Raw genomic sequence first — 12,778 nt, forward strand, 5'->3', positions numbered from 1 at the left:
TTATTTGTCAGAAATAACGGAATTTCCAGCACAAAGAATTCCATTAAAACGCTCAGAGATCGTGAACTATAATGTGGCCAAGCTGAATGCTTCTTAATTGCAGCCGGGACGATATTTTTTAAGATTATCGAATAAAATATGCACACGCACTTACTATTTAAATTAATACTGAAAATATAGTTTCGAGTTTAATCTAAATATTAAGCATTTATCTTCAATAATTTGAAAAATGATCCATAAACAGCTGGTCTTATGAATTGAAGAAAATCAATAAATTCTACCAAAAACTAGAGAAGATAAAAAGAATTTAAAGTGCACCAGTGCTGCAACCTTCTGGCAACAACTTAACGTATTACTAATTATGAGCGGTTATTATTCTTAACTCTTAAAGGTACTGAAAGATACCCTTATTTGAACAATAAGATGAAATTCCATCCCTGTAAGTAATAATACCAAAATTTTTGCTGAAGCGTCCTTAAATGCAAATAATAGCTGCAATAGGATGAAAAAATAATTTGCCATTTCAGTCGTGATACATTTATTCTGCCGAGCTTTCGACCTAGGGACTAGGTCATCTTCAGGGCTAGTTTACAAAGTAATATTTTTACATTACAGGGTTGGTGTGTCTTCTGTCTTGTTTGTTCATGGACTGACAAGAGAGAAGACACACCAACCCTGTAATGTAAAAATATTACTTTGTAAACTAGCCCTGAAGATGACCTAGTCCCTAGGTGGAAAGCTCGGCAGAATAAATGTATCACGACTGAAATGGTAATTATTTTTTCATCCTATTGAAACTATGAATCAGTCACCAAAAAGAATGAACAACAATAGCTGCAATCGCTGACATTGACGTATTATGCTGGAATATGGGGGAAACCAACCCATCCGTTGCATCCGACTTTATTTGAGAGCCCTTACGACCACCAATTTCAACAGCAGAGAACGCGGACGCGTCCTCTGGGCGTCAGAGCTAAAAGTGTACTAGAAGCGGAGAGGCTAGAAATTGGTCCAGTGGAGTCTTGGAGATATAGTTCTTTTCCTCCTTGGTTAATGAACTCTCCACGAATTAGGTTGGATCTGACAGCACATAAGAAAGAAGAAACTCCTCCCGTACTTTATAGGCAGAAACTCTTAGAAATTTTAAATTTCTATATGGATTACCGACCCATTTACACTGATGGCTCGAAGATATGCAACGGTGTAGGATGTGCCATCTACACTCAAGGAGTTACCGCCACGTGGACACTTCCCTCGCATGCTACAGTGTACACAGCCGAAATGTATGCCATCTGGCAAGCATTAAAAACGATATCTGAAAGAAATTACTCTAAAGTCCTGGTGCTGACAGACTCTCTCAGCGCAATAAAGGCCCTTCAGGATAGATTCTCAGACGACCCATTTATTATCCGTATCCATGAGACATTGCATAATCTGAATACATGTGATAAAAAGGTAATCTTTGTATGGGTACCAGGTCATATAGGGGTGGCTGGAAACGAGAGAGCTGATGCAGCGGCCAAACAGGCTGCCTGCTCAAATGCGGATCTAGCCATCCCTGTCAGACCGGACGACGTAAAAACATTTGCAAAGTACTCCATGTTTAAAAAGTGGCAGTCCGAATGGGATCTCTTAAATGAGAAGTTGAAGCAAATTAAGCCACAAGTGCTTAATCAAATAGTAGAGAATTTCCCGCGTAGAGAGTCGGTAGTGCTCACCAGACTCAGAATTGGGCATACAAGAGTCACCCACGGATACCTGCTAGTGAACGGAAGAAAGCCGAAATGCCCACTATGTAGAGAGAGTCTGACCGTGATCCACATGTTAGAAGAGTGTCAGGCCCTTAAAGGAAAGAGACAAAGAACAGGGCTACCATGTAACTTGCGGGCAATTTTAAAAGAGGGTTCCCCTTATATAGGAAAACTGTTTGACTTTTTGAAGAGTAGTAACTTGTATAGTAAAATTTAGATCAGTTAGGATATCTTAAGCGAGGAGTGGAATATCGAGTACACTCCTCCAGAGTGAATGTAGAAAGCGTGTATGTAATTAGTAAGAATGTATTTATTGGTATGAATGCACTTGCTGGTATAAATGTATTTATTAGTAAAAATGTATTTATTGATATGAATGTACTTGCTGGTATAAATGTATTTATTAGTAAGAATGTATTTATTGATATGAGTGTATTTTCTAGTATGAATGTATCTTCTGGTATGAATGTATTTATTTAGTTAGTGCTTAGGTAGTGATTTCGTTAGCAATCCCCTGATACTAGTTAGAGAATGGCGCGAAACGTTGGGCTGACTTCTCCCCGTCGTCGGATGCGATGGTAAAGAGAGTAAGTCAAGACCATAATACCATACTTCCTTAGCTCCCTCCGCCTTTGACCATTCAAAGGCGTTGTTTCGGATGCTGGGTATTTTGGGCAAGCGCCATTCTAGCTCGAGTGGAAAATGAAAGAGTGTGAGGCGCTAATAACCTCGCAGTTGATGCGCCGGACAAAAAAAAAAAAAAAAAAAAAAAAAAAAAAAAAAAAAAAAAAAAAATAGCTGCAATCTTTGATTCAACTATAGAAGAGACAAAACTATAAATTCTGTCCAAATTTCTAAAAATCAACCCGTTGTAATAAACTTTACTTGTAAATAAATAAGAGGGCACTTAATTCGTTCGGTGCAACCAGGAGGGGCAAACGAAATATCATGAAGATAGGTACTGCCATTGTGGGGCTACAAAGATAGACAATACTTCCACCTAAATGCTGTAGAACATCTAGCATGAGTATAAGTAAAATTGTAGATACTTAAATTATAAAAAGGTGCGTTAGATTGAATTATTATTAGATAAAACTAAATCTCACTAGCTAATCGTGAAGTTGATTCTTTAAAAAAAGAACTGTAAAAATTACAGGAAAAATATTGAATAAATAATAATAATTTGAAATTCAAAATGTAGAAAATAAATTGTAGCAGTTCTCTATTATTGCTGCCATTTATTCGAACAAGAACTTTAACTGAGGAGCCCCCTGGAGGGGAGCCCTTCTAAGAAATAAACAACTAACTGACTTTTCGAATTAGATTTCAACTATCTTCCCAACACATGGACATAACTCAAAGAAGTGGGGGTATAATATATCCTTTGTTTTCCATAGTTGTGTGTTTAGAATTTGTTAACATGTGAATAATTTTGTGAAAGGAGTTTTAAAGAGTGTAAAAATAAATAATCAAGTGTTTTATTAATATCACAATGATATCAAATCGAAATGTGCAGTAATCGTTCATTCAATGGGCTAAAAAAAAAAAGAGTTATGATTGCTGAAGAAGTACTGATTGGAGAACTATGGAGTCAACATTTTAGATAAGTTTAACTCTTTTATAACCACAACATCGGTTAGTTTCCCTTTTTAAAGTAAAAATTAAAAAGCTAAAACTTAAAAAAGAAAATGAAATAACAGAATTTGACTTACCAAACACTTCTTGAATTCGTGGCGTCCTCAGAACGTTCTGGAAAAGCTTGCATTTTTACAGCTTGGCCAAGTACATCCCCTTATCTCAGAACGATCACATCATGCAGCTATAATTAAAAAAAAAAATACATAAAAATTAGATTGACAATTTTTAAAGAAAGAATAAAAAAGAAAAAGATCTTTGTAGCTTTAAACAACTCACTCAAAATCACTAAACCAGATTTAAGCCCTGAAAATGATCTAAACCCCTAGGATTGGCAAGAAAAGAAAGAAATAACAGAAAATTAGGACTGTAATTGGGGAATAAACTTTATTCCATTTCAATTTAATTCTAACCTGAAGATGGTTAAAAATTCCCAAACAGAAAGCACAAGACAAAATTCAAATAACAAATAATATTTTAAAAATGCAAAGCTGTAACCAAAAATGTTAGTTTTTTAATAAAAAATTATTTACCAAAAACATTGGAAATAAACTTAAAAATATAGTTCTTAGGATTACCTAATTAAAATGGTAGAAACAATTTAGCAAAGATTTATAAAATCTCAAAAAGAATTTTATTTCATTTTTTTCTAGTTTACAGAAAGTTGACCCTGATCTTAAGCAATAAAATAGTTAATTTTTTTAATTTTATGTTAAAAAATTACCCATTTTAACAATTCTAACAAAAATCTTACCAAAAATGTGTTCAATTATTTTATTTTTAGTCCATGCTAAAAAAAAACCTATAAACTCAGAAAAAGTAAAATTGTTCAAAAAATAATTCATACTAGTAATAACTCCATCATTATAGAAATAACTTAAAGAAGTAAAAAAAAGAAGCAAAATCAAAAACTATCATTGTTAACTGGAATTGTTTTAAATTTAAAAGTTAAGTTAAAAGATATGAAAAAAAAAATTATTCAAATTGAACCTATTACAAAAGGAAAAAGTTAATGGAAGAGAATTAGATCGATATTTTGTAGATGAAGAAAATCCCATAAATCGATCTTATTATTTAATAAAGTATTAGGCAGTAAAATGGTAGATAACTTATTTTATTAGTGAATTACTTTGAAATAAATGAATTAAAATGTTAAAAAATTAAAGACTAAAGTACTTTCAACTAAGCAATTCTATGCTCGGCCATATTGGAACTACCTTTGAATCTAATATATGGGCCCCAATCATTTTCAAAAAAAAATTTACATTATTAAAAGTTATTATTTAAAGAAAATAATAACTGAACTTTTAAATTCTCATTTATATGTTATTTTAGTAGTGAGAAATAAGAATAAAGCCTATTAAATGAAAAATAACTTCTTAATTTTACTTACTCCATATTGAATTTTCAAAATTGGAGACCCACTCTCTTTATTCACTTTTAACTTTAAAATTCACTATAATACAAACTAAATTTTACATAATTTTGATTCTACAAAGTCCAAAGAATAAATTAATAACATAAATTACTTTATAAATCTTAAATTTAAAATAATAATTAAGAAATAAAAAGTCACTTATATATCTGGATTCAGTTGAGGACCCCATACGTAGAGAGACTATGTAAGATAAGGAAGTGGGGCTACTTAATATTTAATTTTTTTTTTCTTTTAATCATCAAAAAATTAGTTATTAAAATCATATTTAGAAATCAATTAATATTTTATTAGGTTTTTTATTAATTTTCAAAACATTTTGGGGAATTTTCTATAAATGATTTAATTCAATTATTTTCAAATAAAAAGAATGAATTTAATTTAATAATTACAAAAATTAAATATTTGTAAAAATACGTTTTGATTAATTATATAAAAATAAAATCAAATTATGTACTTTTATAATATACAGCTTCTTCTTCTTTTTTGTGCTAGGATCTTGGAGTCTGATTAGAGGAGCCATCTTTTATTTACTATTAATCAAGGGTCATTTAATTGTCTTCAATTACTTTTTCTTTTTTTTTAAAGAACCAAAAATATAAAACTTCATAATACATTTTGTTGGTAAGTTATATTTTTTGTTTGTTCCTCTTTTAATGCTTAATTCTGTTTATAATTTTTGAATTAAAGTTTATAGTTCTTTAAATATTTCTTTAGATTACTTTTTGTAATTATTATTAAAACAAATTCTGAGACTAAATGTGATCTAGAGTGACAAATATAAGTATTAATTTTCAGTAGAATTAAACTGAATTCTTTTTTTTTTTAAAGTCGTTCATTCATAGTTTGAGTTTCAGAATATAGATGCCAGTCTTGGAAGGGTTTCTTAAATATTTGTTTTTAAACAATGTTTTTTCTTCCAGATTCTAAGAGAATTGTTTTATAATTAAAATTTTCTCTTTTTTTTCATCAAAATTTTATTTTTTACAGCCATCTGGTTACCGAAAACTGTTTTAAAGTATCTTCAGTTGAAGTACATCTGTTCATTTGATCACCGCATACTCAAATTGGAAATGATATGTTTAAAAATTTCAATTAAAAATGCACTGAAGAGCAAAGAAAGTTAATTACATTTAAAATAGAGCGAATGGAGAAACTTTTACAAACAATTAGTGCAGGTAAGAACTGAACTTAATAAGATAACTTAGTTTAAAGATCAAAAAGCTTGAAAAGATAAAGTGCTGGCATGCTTAGAGTGCTTTTTTTTTTAAGCAAATCTTGGGAATTTTAGGCCATAATTTAAAAAGAGAAACTGAATCAATTATAAATTGAGGTTTTCTTAGAAATTCGCTTTGAAATAGTGCTCTTAATAGTGAGCTACCAGAGAATTAAGAAGTTCAATATTCATGCTAATAAGTAGGGAACGGATTCGTATGTATTTACATATTTTTTTCTAGGCAATTTACAGACGTTTTTCAACTAGAAGTATTCATACTGACACTTTTTAAGCCGTTTGAGTCTACTTTTATTTCACATATTTCCGCATATTTGGATGTTATCGCATATTTATACATATTTGATTAAAATAAATAAATATTTCTACATATTTAATCAAAATATGTACATATTTTTTCATATTTTTCATTTTGGGCATATTTTCATAATTGGGAGGTGGTTGACAGGAACTGTGAACCACAGACTGTAGGGCTGTGAATCACAGTGGGTACAATGGTTATTGTAATTTACTCAGAATGCTGCTAAACAGTGACGGGCACTTGTTAGTTCTTTGAAGTTGTCTGACGTTGTCTGTTCTTTCAGCTCGTTCGTTGAAGTGTCCAATTCATTTCGTTCGGTCACTTAGTGTATTCTTTTTTGGGTGAAATGCCACGAACATCGGCCTCAAACAAACAACTGGTTGCTAAATATCTTCGCGAGTTTCCAGCAGAACTTTTTCGAAGTGATGGAGACATTTTGTACTGCACAGCTTGTGACAAGCGCGTTTCTTGCTCTCAACGTTCCCAAGTCACCCAACATATTGCCACCAGATCGCACATAGAGAATAAAAACAGAAATAAAGAGAGGACGTCCTATCAAGCCTTCCTTACATCTCCATCATCAAGTAAGTCTACTCTGAGTACAGATCTGTGTCGGGCTTTGGTTAGAGCAGATATCCCTTTCCACAAACTTAAAAATCCTCATTTCAAAGGATTCTTAGAGACCTATATTGGGAAAAAAATGCCTGACGAGAGCACTCTGCGGAAAAACTACCTGGAAGATATCTATAAAGATACACTAACGAAAATTCGAGAACATATCAAAGATGGACCGATTTGGGTGTCAATTGATGAAACCACTGACGTTGAGGGCAGGTATATTGCCAATGCAGTTATTGGAAAACTTGACAGTGATGCTGATGTTCTTTGTTGTATAAATCATTATAACTTGTAAAAACAAATTACATTGTTCCTAATAAATTATTATAAATTGTAAAAATGTTCTTTTCTTGTATAAATAATTATAACTTGCCAAAAAAAAAAAATCCATTTTCATAAAAAAAAATGTCCATTTTACTTAAATATTCCAGAAAATATTTTAAGAAAATCACATATTTTCCACATAATTGACGAAAATAAATGCATATTTTAATTAAATATTTGGCATTTTTAAATACATAAAAATCCGTTCCTTACTAATAAGTCATCAAATTATCTCTTTTGTAGCCAACTATCTGGTGATAGACACCTAGATACACTTTCTAAACAAGGTTTCGAAATTTTTGAACTAGAAGATGATATCTCCATTTAGAATGTTGATGATGGTAAAGGAATTTTTATAAAAGAAGAGTTTTCGGGCTTCATTTAAGCCAGTAAATTGTCTTCAATGAAATTAATGTTTGCTATCGAACTAGAGAAACGAGGTAATTTTTATTCATGTTCATCTAAGTTGTCGTTGAGATAGTTTTTATGAATTTTAATTTTAGCATTAAATATGTAATTATGACAGAAATGACAAAACGTGAAGTTAATTTAGAATATTTAGACTTATCTCGGTTGAAGTACACACCTTTTTTTTATTATTAATTTATTTAATAATAGATAAATAAATAATTAATGAATTTTAGATATACTTATTTTCTTAAAAGTAAATACCAGATATACTTATATGTATGTGTGATGCAGGATCATACATCCCGGGAGGTTTAGTACTTAATCCCCCTCTGAAAATTTAAAGAAAAATAAATTTCATTAAGAAAGTGTCCCACCTGTTTATTATTTCTAAACCTAAAACCGAAAAGAAAAATTCTGTGAGTGTTCCTGATTGGGAATTGCAGTTACGAGAAAGTGAGAAAAGAGGAGGGTTCAATTACTAAAATAATCTTCATAAACTTTAAAAGATATTTATTTTTTATGAATGGGTTGTTTCTTGTTATTTAAAATTTAAGCTCAATCTTAATAATGTATTTCATTACCTTGTATTTCAGAAGGTTGCTGTGTAGGAGTAAACCTGGATTCTTGACTTACCTGGAGGCTACGAATCCAACAAAAGCATACATCCTTCAAACATTCCTGCTTCCAACTTTTATGGAGCTGGACCATTTATAAAGTTCATCTTATACATAATAATCAGTTCTGTAATTTAACTATGTAAAATGTATTTTATTGTTATTAAAAATTGCATTTTCTATTTTCTTTCTTTGATTTAAATTGTCAACCTAATTTTCCCTTCTACACTTCGAAAGTTTATCCTGTTGGCGATTTCCAGAAAATACAGATGAAGGACACCAGCAATATATGAAACTTAGAGCAGTAATAAAAGTTTTTGAAAAAGAATTTGTCTGGCCATTGTCTAAAAAAAAGAGAACTTCCGATTTACCACCGGACCTGGGTAAAACCTTTATGCTGAACAGATATTTCCGGTGATTTTCTGAAAAACGAGGAAAACATCCGAGGAAAATGCATCTTAAGAGGTTCACCACAGTCTAAAGCATCATTTAACATCAAATGTAGGTACAATCTCTCATTATGGTCATAATTAAAATTGTCCGATAGGACAGTTGTATAAGAGTTGATCTTCAAAAAGTAACTTTGAAAAACATCTAACTTTGACAATTTTTTTTTCTCTTTTTCTACAAAAGATAAAATTCTTAAATTTTCTTTAAAATATAAGGCAAATTCTCCTTTATAACTGATGACAAAAATGAGTAAAAACGGAATTTTCAGAAAATGTTGCTCCTTGTTACCTTCGCACGGAATTCGGAAGCCGCTCTCCAGCATCAAGAGGCTGTTTAAAAGGATAGGTCTGGTAGGGTGAGCTTTAGAGTGAGGGGGGTCACAATAGATCCAAAGAGGTCGCAGTGGCGTAGGCCTTGAGGCCGCCCTAGTTTAATCTATCTATCTACCTTCGCACGGACCGGCATTCATGAATAAGGTGTCATGCGATTTAGAATTTCATGTATATGCGCATTTTAACAGTATCAAAGCTGTATTAGGCGTTAGCCCAATATTTGTAAAGCCTATTCTAAAGATTATAATCACTAATACCTCTTTAAATCTTAGCCACATTTTGATGAAATTTGGCAGAATGAAGGGATTAAAGCTTCCCTACGTAACATGAAAGCGCAATCCTGCGCTTACACCTACTAAAAGGAAGTATTGCAACCATGCTGTAATTGCCTTGTAATGAGAAGAACTAATAGCTGATAATCCTTTTTTCCATATTTAGGAGAAGTTTTTGTGATCACAACATAATTTCTCTTACATTATACGAAAAAGTAATGTAATCACAATTTATTGTATCCTACCGCTCATTCTGGGACGTAATGTAATCGCCAATATTTCACTTATCCCTCTTCATAGGATGTGATTATCAGTTTATACCACAAGATGCTCTCTGTCACCATCCCCTCCCAACCAACAAGGTACATCTCCGCCGCAATATTTCTCTAGCTCATCATCTACTCCACACTAACTGCACACTACAACAATCTACATCTACCTTCCACTAACTAGGAAAAAAGTACTAATACATCACCAATTATAAAAGTATTACTTATCCAAGATGTTAAGAAGACCGGCAAGCCAGATAAGAAACTATACAGAAAATGCTTTTAAAGGTTTGGAATACTTTACACAATGTCATAATCAAAATTATTCAAATCAAATAAGAATTCTCAAATACGAAAAAAAAAATTAAGTATATACATTTGTTCAAACTAAATTAGGAACTTCTTACAGCTCACTGTCCGGTGATGGACAGTGTTGTCTGTAACGAGAGAACACTGTCCGGAGGCCGGCAGTGCACTGGAAAAAGCTCCGGGCGCTAATGACCTCAGCTGTTGATGCGCAAAAAAAAAAAAAAAAAAAAAAAAAAAAAAAAAAAAAAAAATAAATTAAACACAAACACAGCAGAAATACGGTAAAATAAGAAGACTATTACGGCTTTTTCCAGCAGTTTTTACTTCTTCTTTTTCAAAATAGGTCGAAACAACATGTACTACCTACCCTTGGCCTTAATATGAGGTATCAAATACAAAAAACGCAGCATTGCTGGAAAATAAGGGCACAATTCTTAATTTTTCCACTAGCTTTTACTTCTTCTTTTCCAAAATAGATCGACCCATCATGTACTATCTACTCTTGACCTAATTATGAACTATCAAATACAAAAACAGCAGCATTACTGGGAAATAAGGGTGCAATTCTTGATTTTTCCACTAGCTTTTACTTCTTCTTTTCCAAAATAGATCGACCCATCATGTACTATCTACTCTTGACCTAATTATGAAGTATCAAATACAAAAACAGCAGCATTGCTGGGAAATAAGGGTGCAATTCTTGATTTTTCCACTAATTTTTCCTTCTTCTTTTTCAAAATAGATCAACACCACATGTACTATCTACTCTTGACCTAATTATGAACTATCAAATACAAAAACAGCAGCATTGCTGAGAAATAAGGGTACAATTATGGATTTTCCCACTAGCTTTTACTTCTTCTTTTCCAAAATAGATCGACCCAACATGTACAATCTAATCTTGACCTAATTATGAACTATCAAATACAAAAACAGCAGCATTGCTGGGAAATAAAGGTAGAATTATGGATTTTTCCACTAGCTTTTACTTCTTCTTTTCCAAAATAGATCGACCCATCATGTACTATCTACTCTTGACCTAATTATGAACTATCAAACACAAAAACAGCAGCATTGCTGAGAAATAAGGGGACAATTATGGATTTTTCCACTAGCTTTTACTTCTTCTTTTCCAAAATAGATCGACCCATCATGTACTATCTACTCTTGACCTAATTATCAAGTACCAAATACAAAAACCGCAGCATTGCTGGGAAATAAAGGTACAATTCTGGATTTTTCCACTAGCTTTTACTTCTTCTTTTCCAAAATAGATCGACCCATCATGTACTATCTACTCTTGACGTAATTATGAAGTACCAAATACAAAAACAGCAGCATTGCTGGGAAATAAGGGTACAATTCTTGATTTTTCCACTAGCTTGTACTTCTTCTTTTCCAAAATAGATCGACCCAACATGTACTATCTACTCTTGGCCTAATTAAGAACTATCAAATACAAAAACAGCAGCATTGCTGGGAAATAAGGGTGCAATTCGGTCCTCAATGGTCTCCTCGATCTTGAATTGAGGGGCTAGCCAACCCTACGTCCACGTCGTGAGGACTGGGCAACGCGCTCTTTGAGTGCGGCTAACAGGGCAATGGCGGGCCTGGCGGTAACCCACCGCGGGCCACCTCTTTGGCGTGTCCCATCCTGCTTTCCTGTCCAACCTGATCCCTCACTTCCTCTATCGTGGGATGGGGGGTGGATTAGCCGCCCCCTCAGGTAAGGGCGACCCTGCGAACATCCCAGCCCAACATCGTACACGGGGAACATACACGATTACGAACACACACACAACAACACGTACACGCACATAATACAGACCTATTAGTAGGGCCCAATCCAAGGTGTTACGCGTTCCGTGCCGAGGGATGGATGACACAGGGGTACTGTGTCGATAACGGAGCCTCCGGGGCACCGGGCGCAACCCCGGAGTATTTAGCCTTGCCCGGCTAACGCGGGGCTCTGGTCGGGTGGACGACCCTATCCCCAGCTACTCGTGGGAATTGTATGGGAAAAAAAAATAAAAAATCGAAACTTCAGGCAGGGATGCCATCGGGAACTGGTGCGACAGGCCATGGGGAGGGGAGTGACCCCACAACCAGCACAGCCAAAGCAACAGGTAGCAGGACTACGGTAACTGCCCAAGGCACAGATGGAGGGGCTCCCGGTCCCGCAGCCACTATGGCCACGGTGGAAACTGGCGTCATGCCAGGGACTGCCAAAGGCCGGGTCTGCGGGCCTGGGGGCTCCTCTGTCCAAAAGGCCAAGGCAAAGGCCGGTCGAAGCTTTAGAGCGGGATCGCTAGAAGCGATCGAGAATATGTCAGATAAGGACGTTCAAAACGCCAGGCTGTCAGGGCTCTCTAGGAAGGAGCTCAAAGTTCGCATTGAGGCGGGCCAGGTGTATCTCCAGGCCAAACGCCAGATAATAAGGGAAAATTACCTTCAGTGGGTAGAACGTACGACACAGGCGACTAAGAGGCCAAGGTCGGAGGGGGAATCCCCACTGCAGCAGCGGCCGCCCAAGAGGGTTAGAGCCAAGACGGAGGAGAGATCCTACAGTGAGGCTTCCTCATCGGCGAAAATTACCGTGGTGCAGAGGGGCTTCCCCGATTACCAGTTAGGCACGGATAAGCTTCAAGTCATCCAAAATGCCATTCTGGAAGAATATGATAAGATCCCAAGAGGCGGGCCGCAGGTCAGGTTGGCCAAATGTGCCCATAAACCAGGGTTTCTTGTTATTACCTGTGTAGGGGACGATAGTCTGAGGTGGCTGCGGGAGATCATCCCAAAACTCAAACCCTGGGAAGGTGCTAG

General features: G+C 34.5%; 1 protein-coding gene across 3 annotated transcripts; it reads left to right on the forward strand.

Moving 5' to 3' along the window:
- The first annotated feature begins 696 nt into the window (after window positions 1-696).
- LOC141446849 (CGG triplet repeat-binding protein 1-like) lies at window positions 697-8,506 on the forward strand. Of its 3 annotated transcripts, XM_074113730.1 has the most exons (5): window positions 697-3,386; window positions 5,317-5,445; window positions 5,812-5,999; window positions 7,542-7,738; window positions 8,303-8,506. In XM_074113730.1, the coding sequence occupies exon 1, from the start codon at window positions 1,054-1,056 to the stop codon at window positions 1,966-1,968; it is 915 nt and encodes a 304-aa protein (XP_073969831.1). In that variant the 5' UTR covers window positions 697-1,053; the 3' UTR covers window positions 1,969-3,386; window positions 5,317-5,445; window positions 5,812-5,999; window positions 7,542-7,738; window positions 8,303-8,506. The 3 variants fall into 3 exon arrangements, with proteins under 3 accessions (XP_073969831.1, XP_073969832.1, XP_073969833.1); XM_074113731.1 differs by lacking the exon at window positions 7,542-7,738; XM_074113732.1 differs by lacking the exons at window positions 697-3,386; window positions 5,317-5,445; window positions 5,812-5,999 and adding an exon at window positions 6,211-7,190.
- The last annotated feature ends 4,272 nt before the right edge of the window (window positions 8,507-12,778 follow it).

The sequence above is a fragment of the Rhodnius prolixus genome, unplaced genomic scaffold (assembly GCF_049639745.1).
Source record: "Rhodnius prolixus isolate KJV_2025 unplaced genomic scaffold, Rpr scaffold_7, whole genome shotgun sequence".
In the NCBI taxonomy this organism is placed as follows: domain Eukaryota; kingdom Metazoa; phylum Arthropoda; class Insecta; order Hemiptera; family Reduviidae; genus Rhodnius; species Rhodnius prolixus.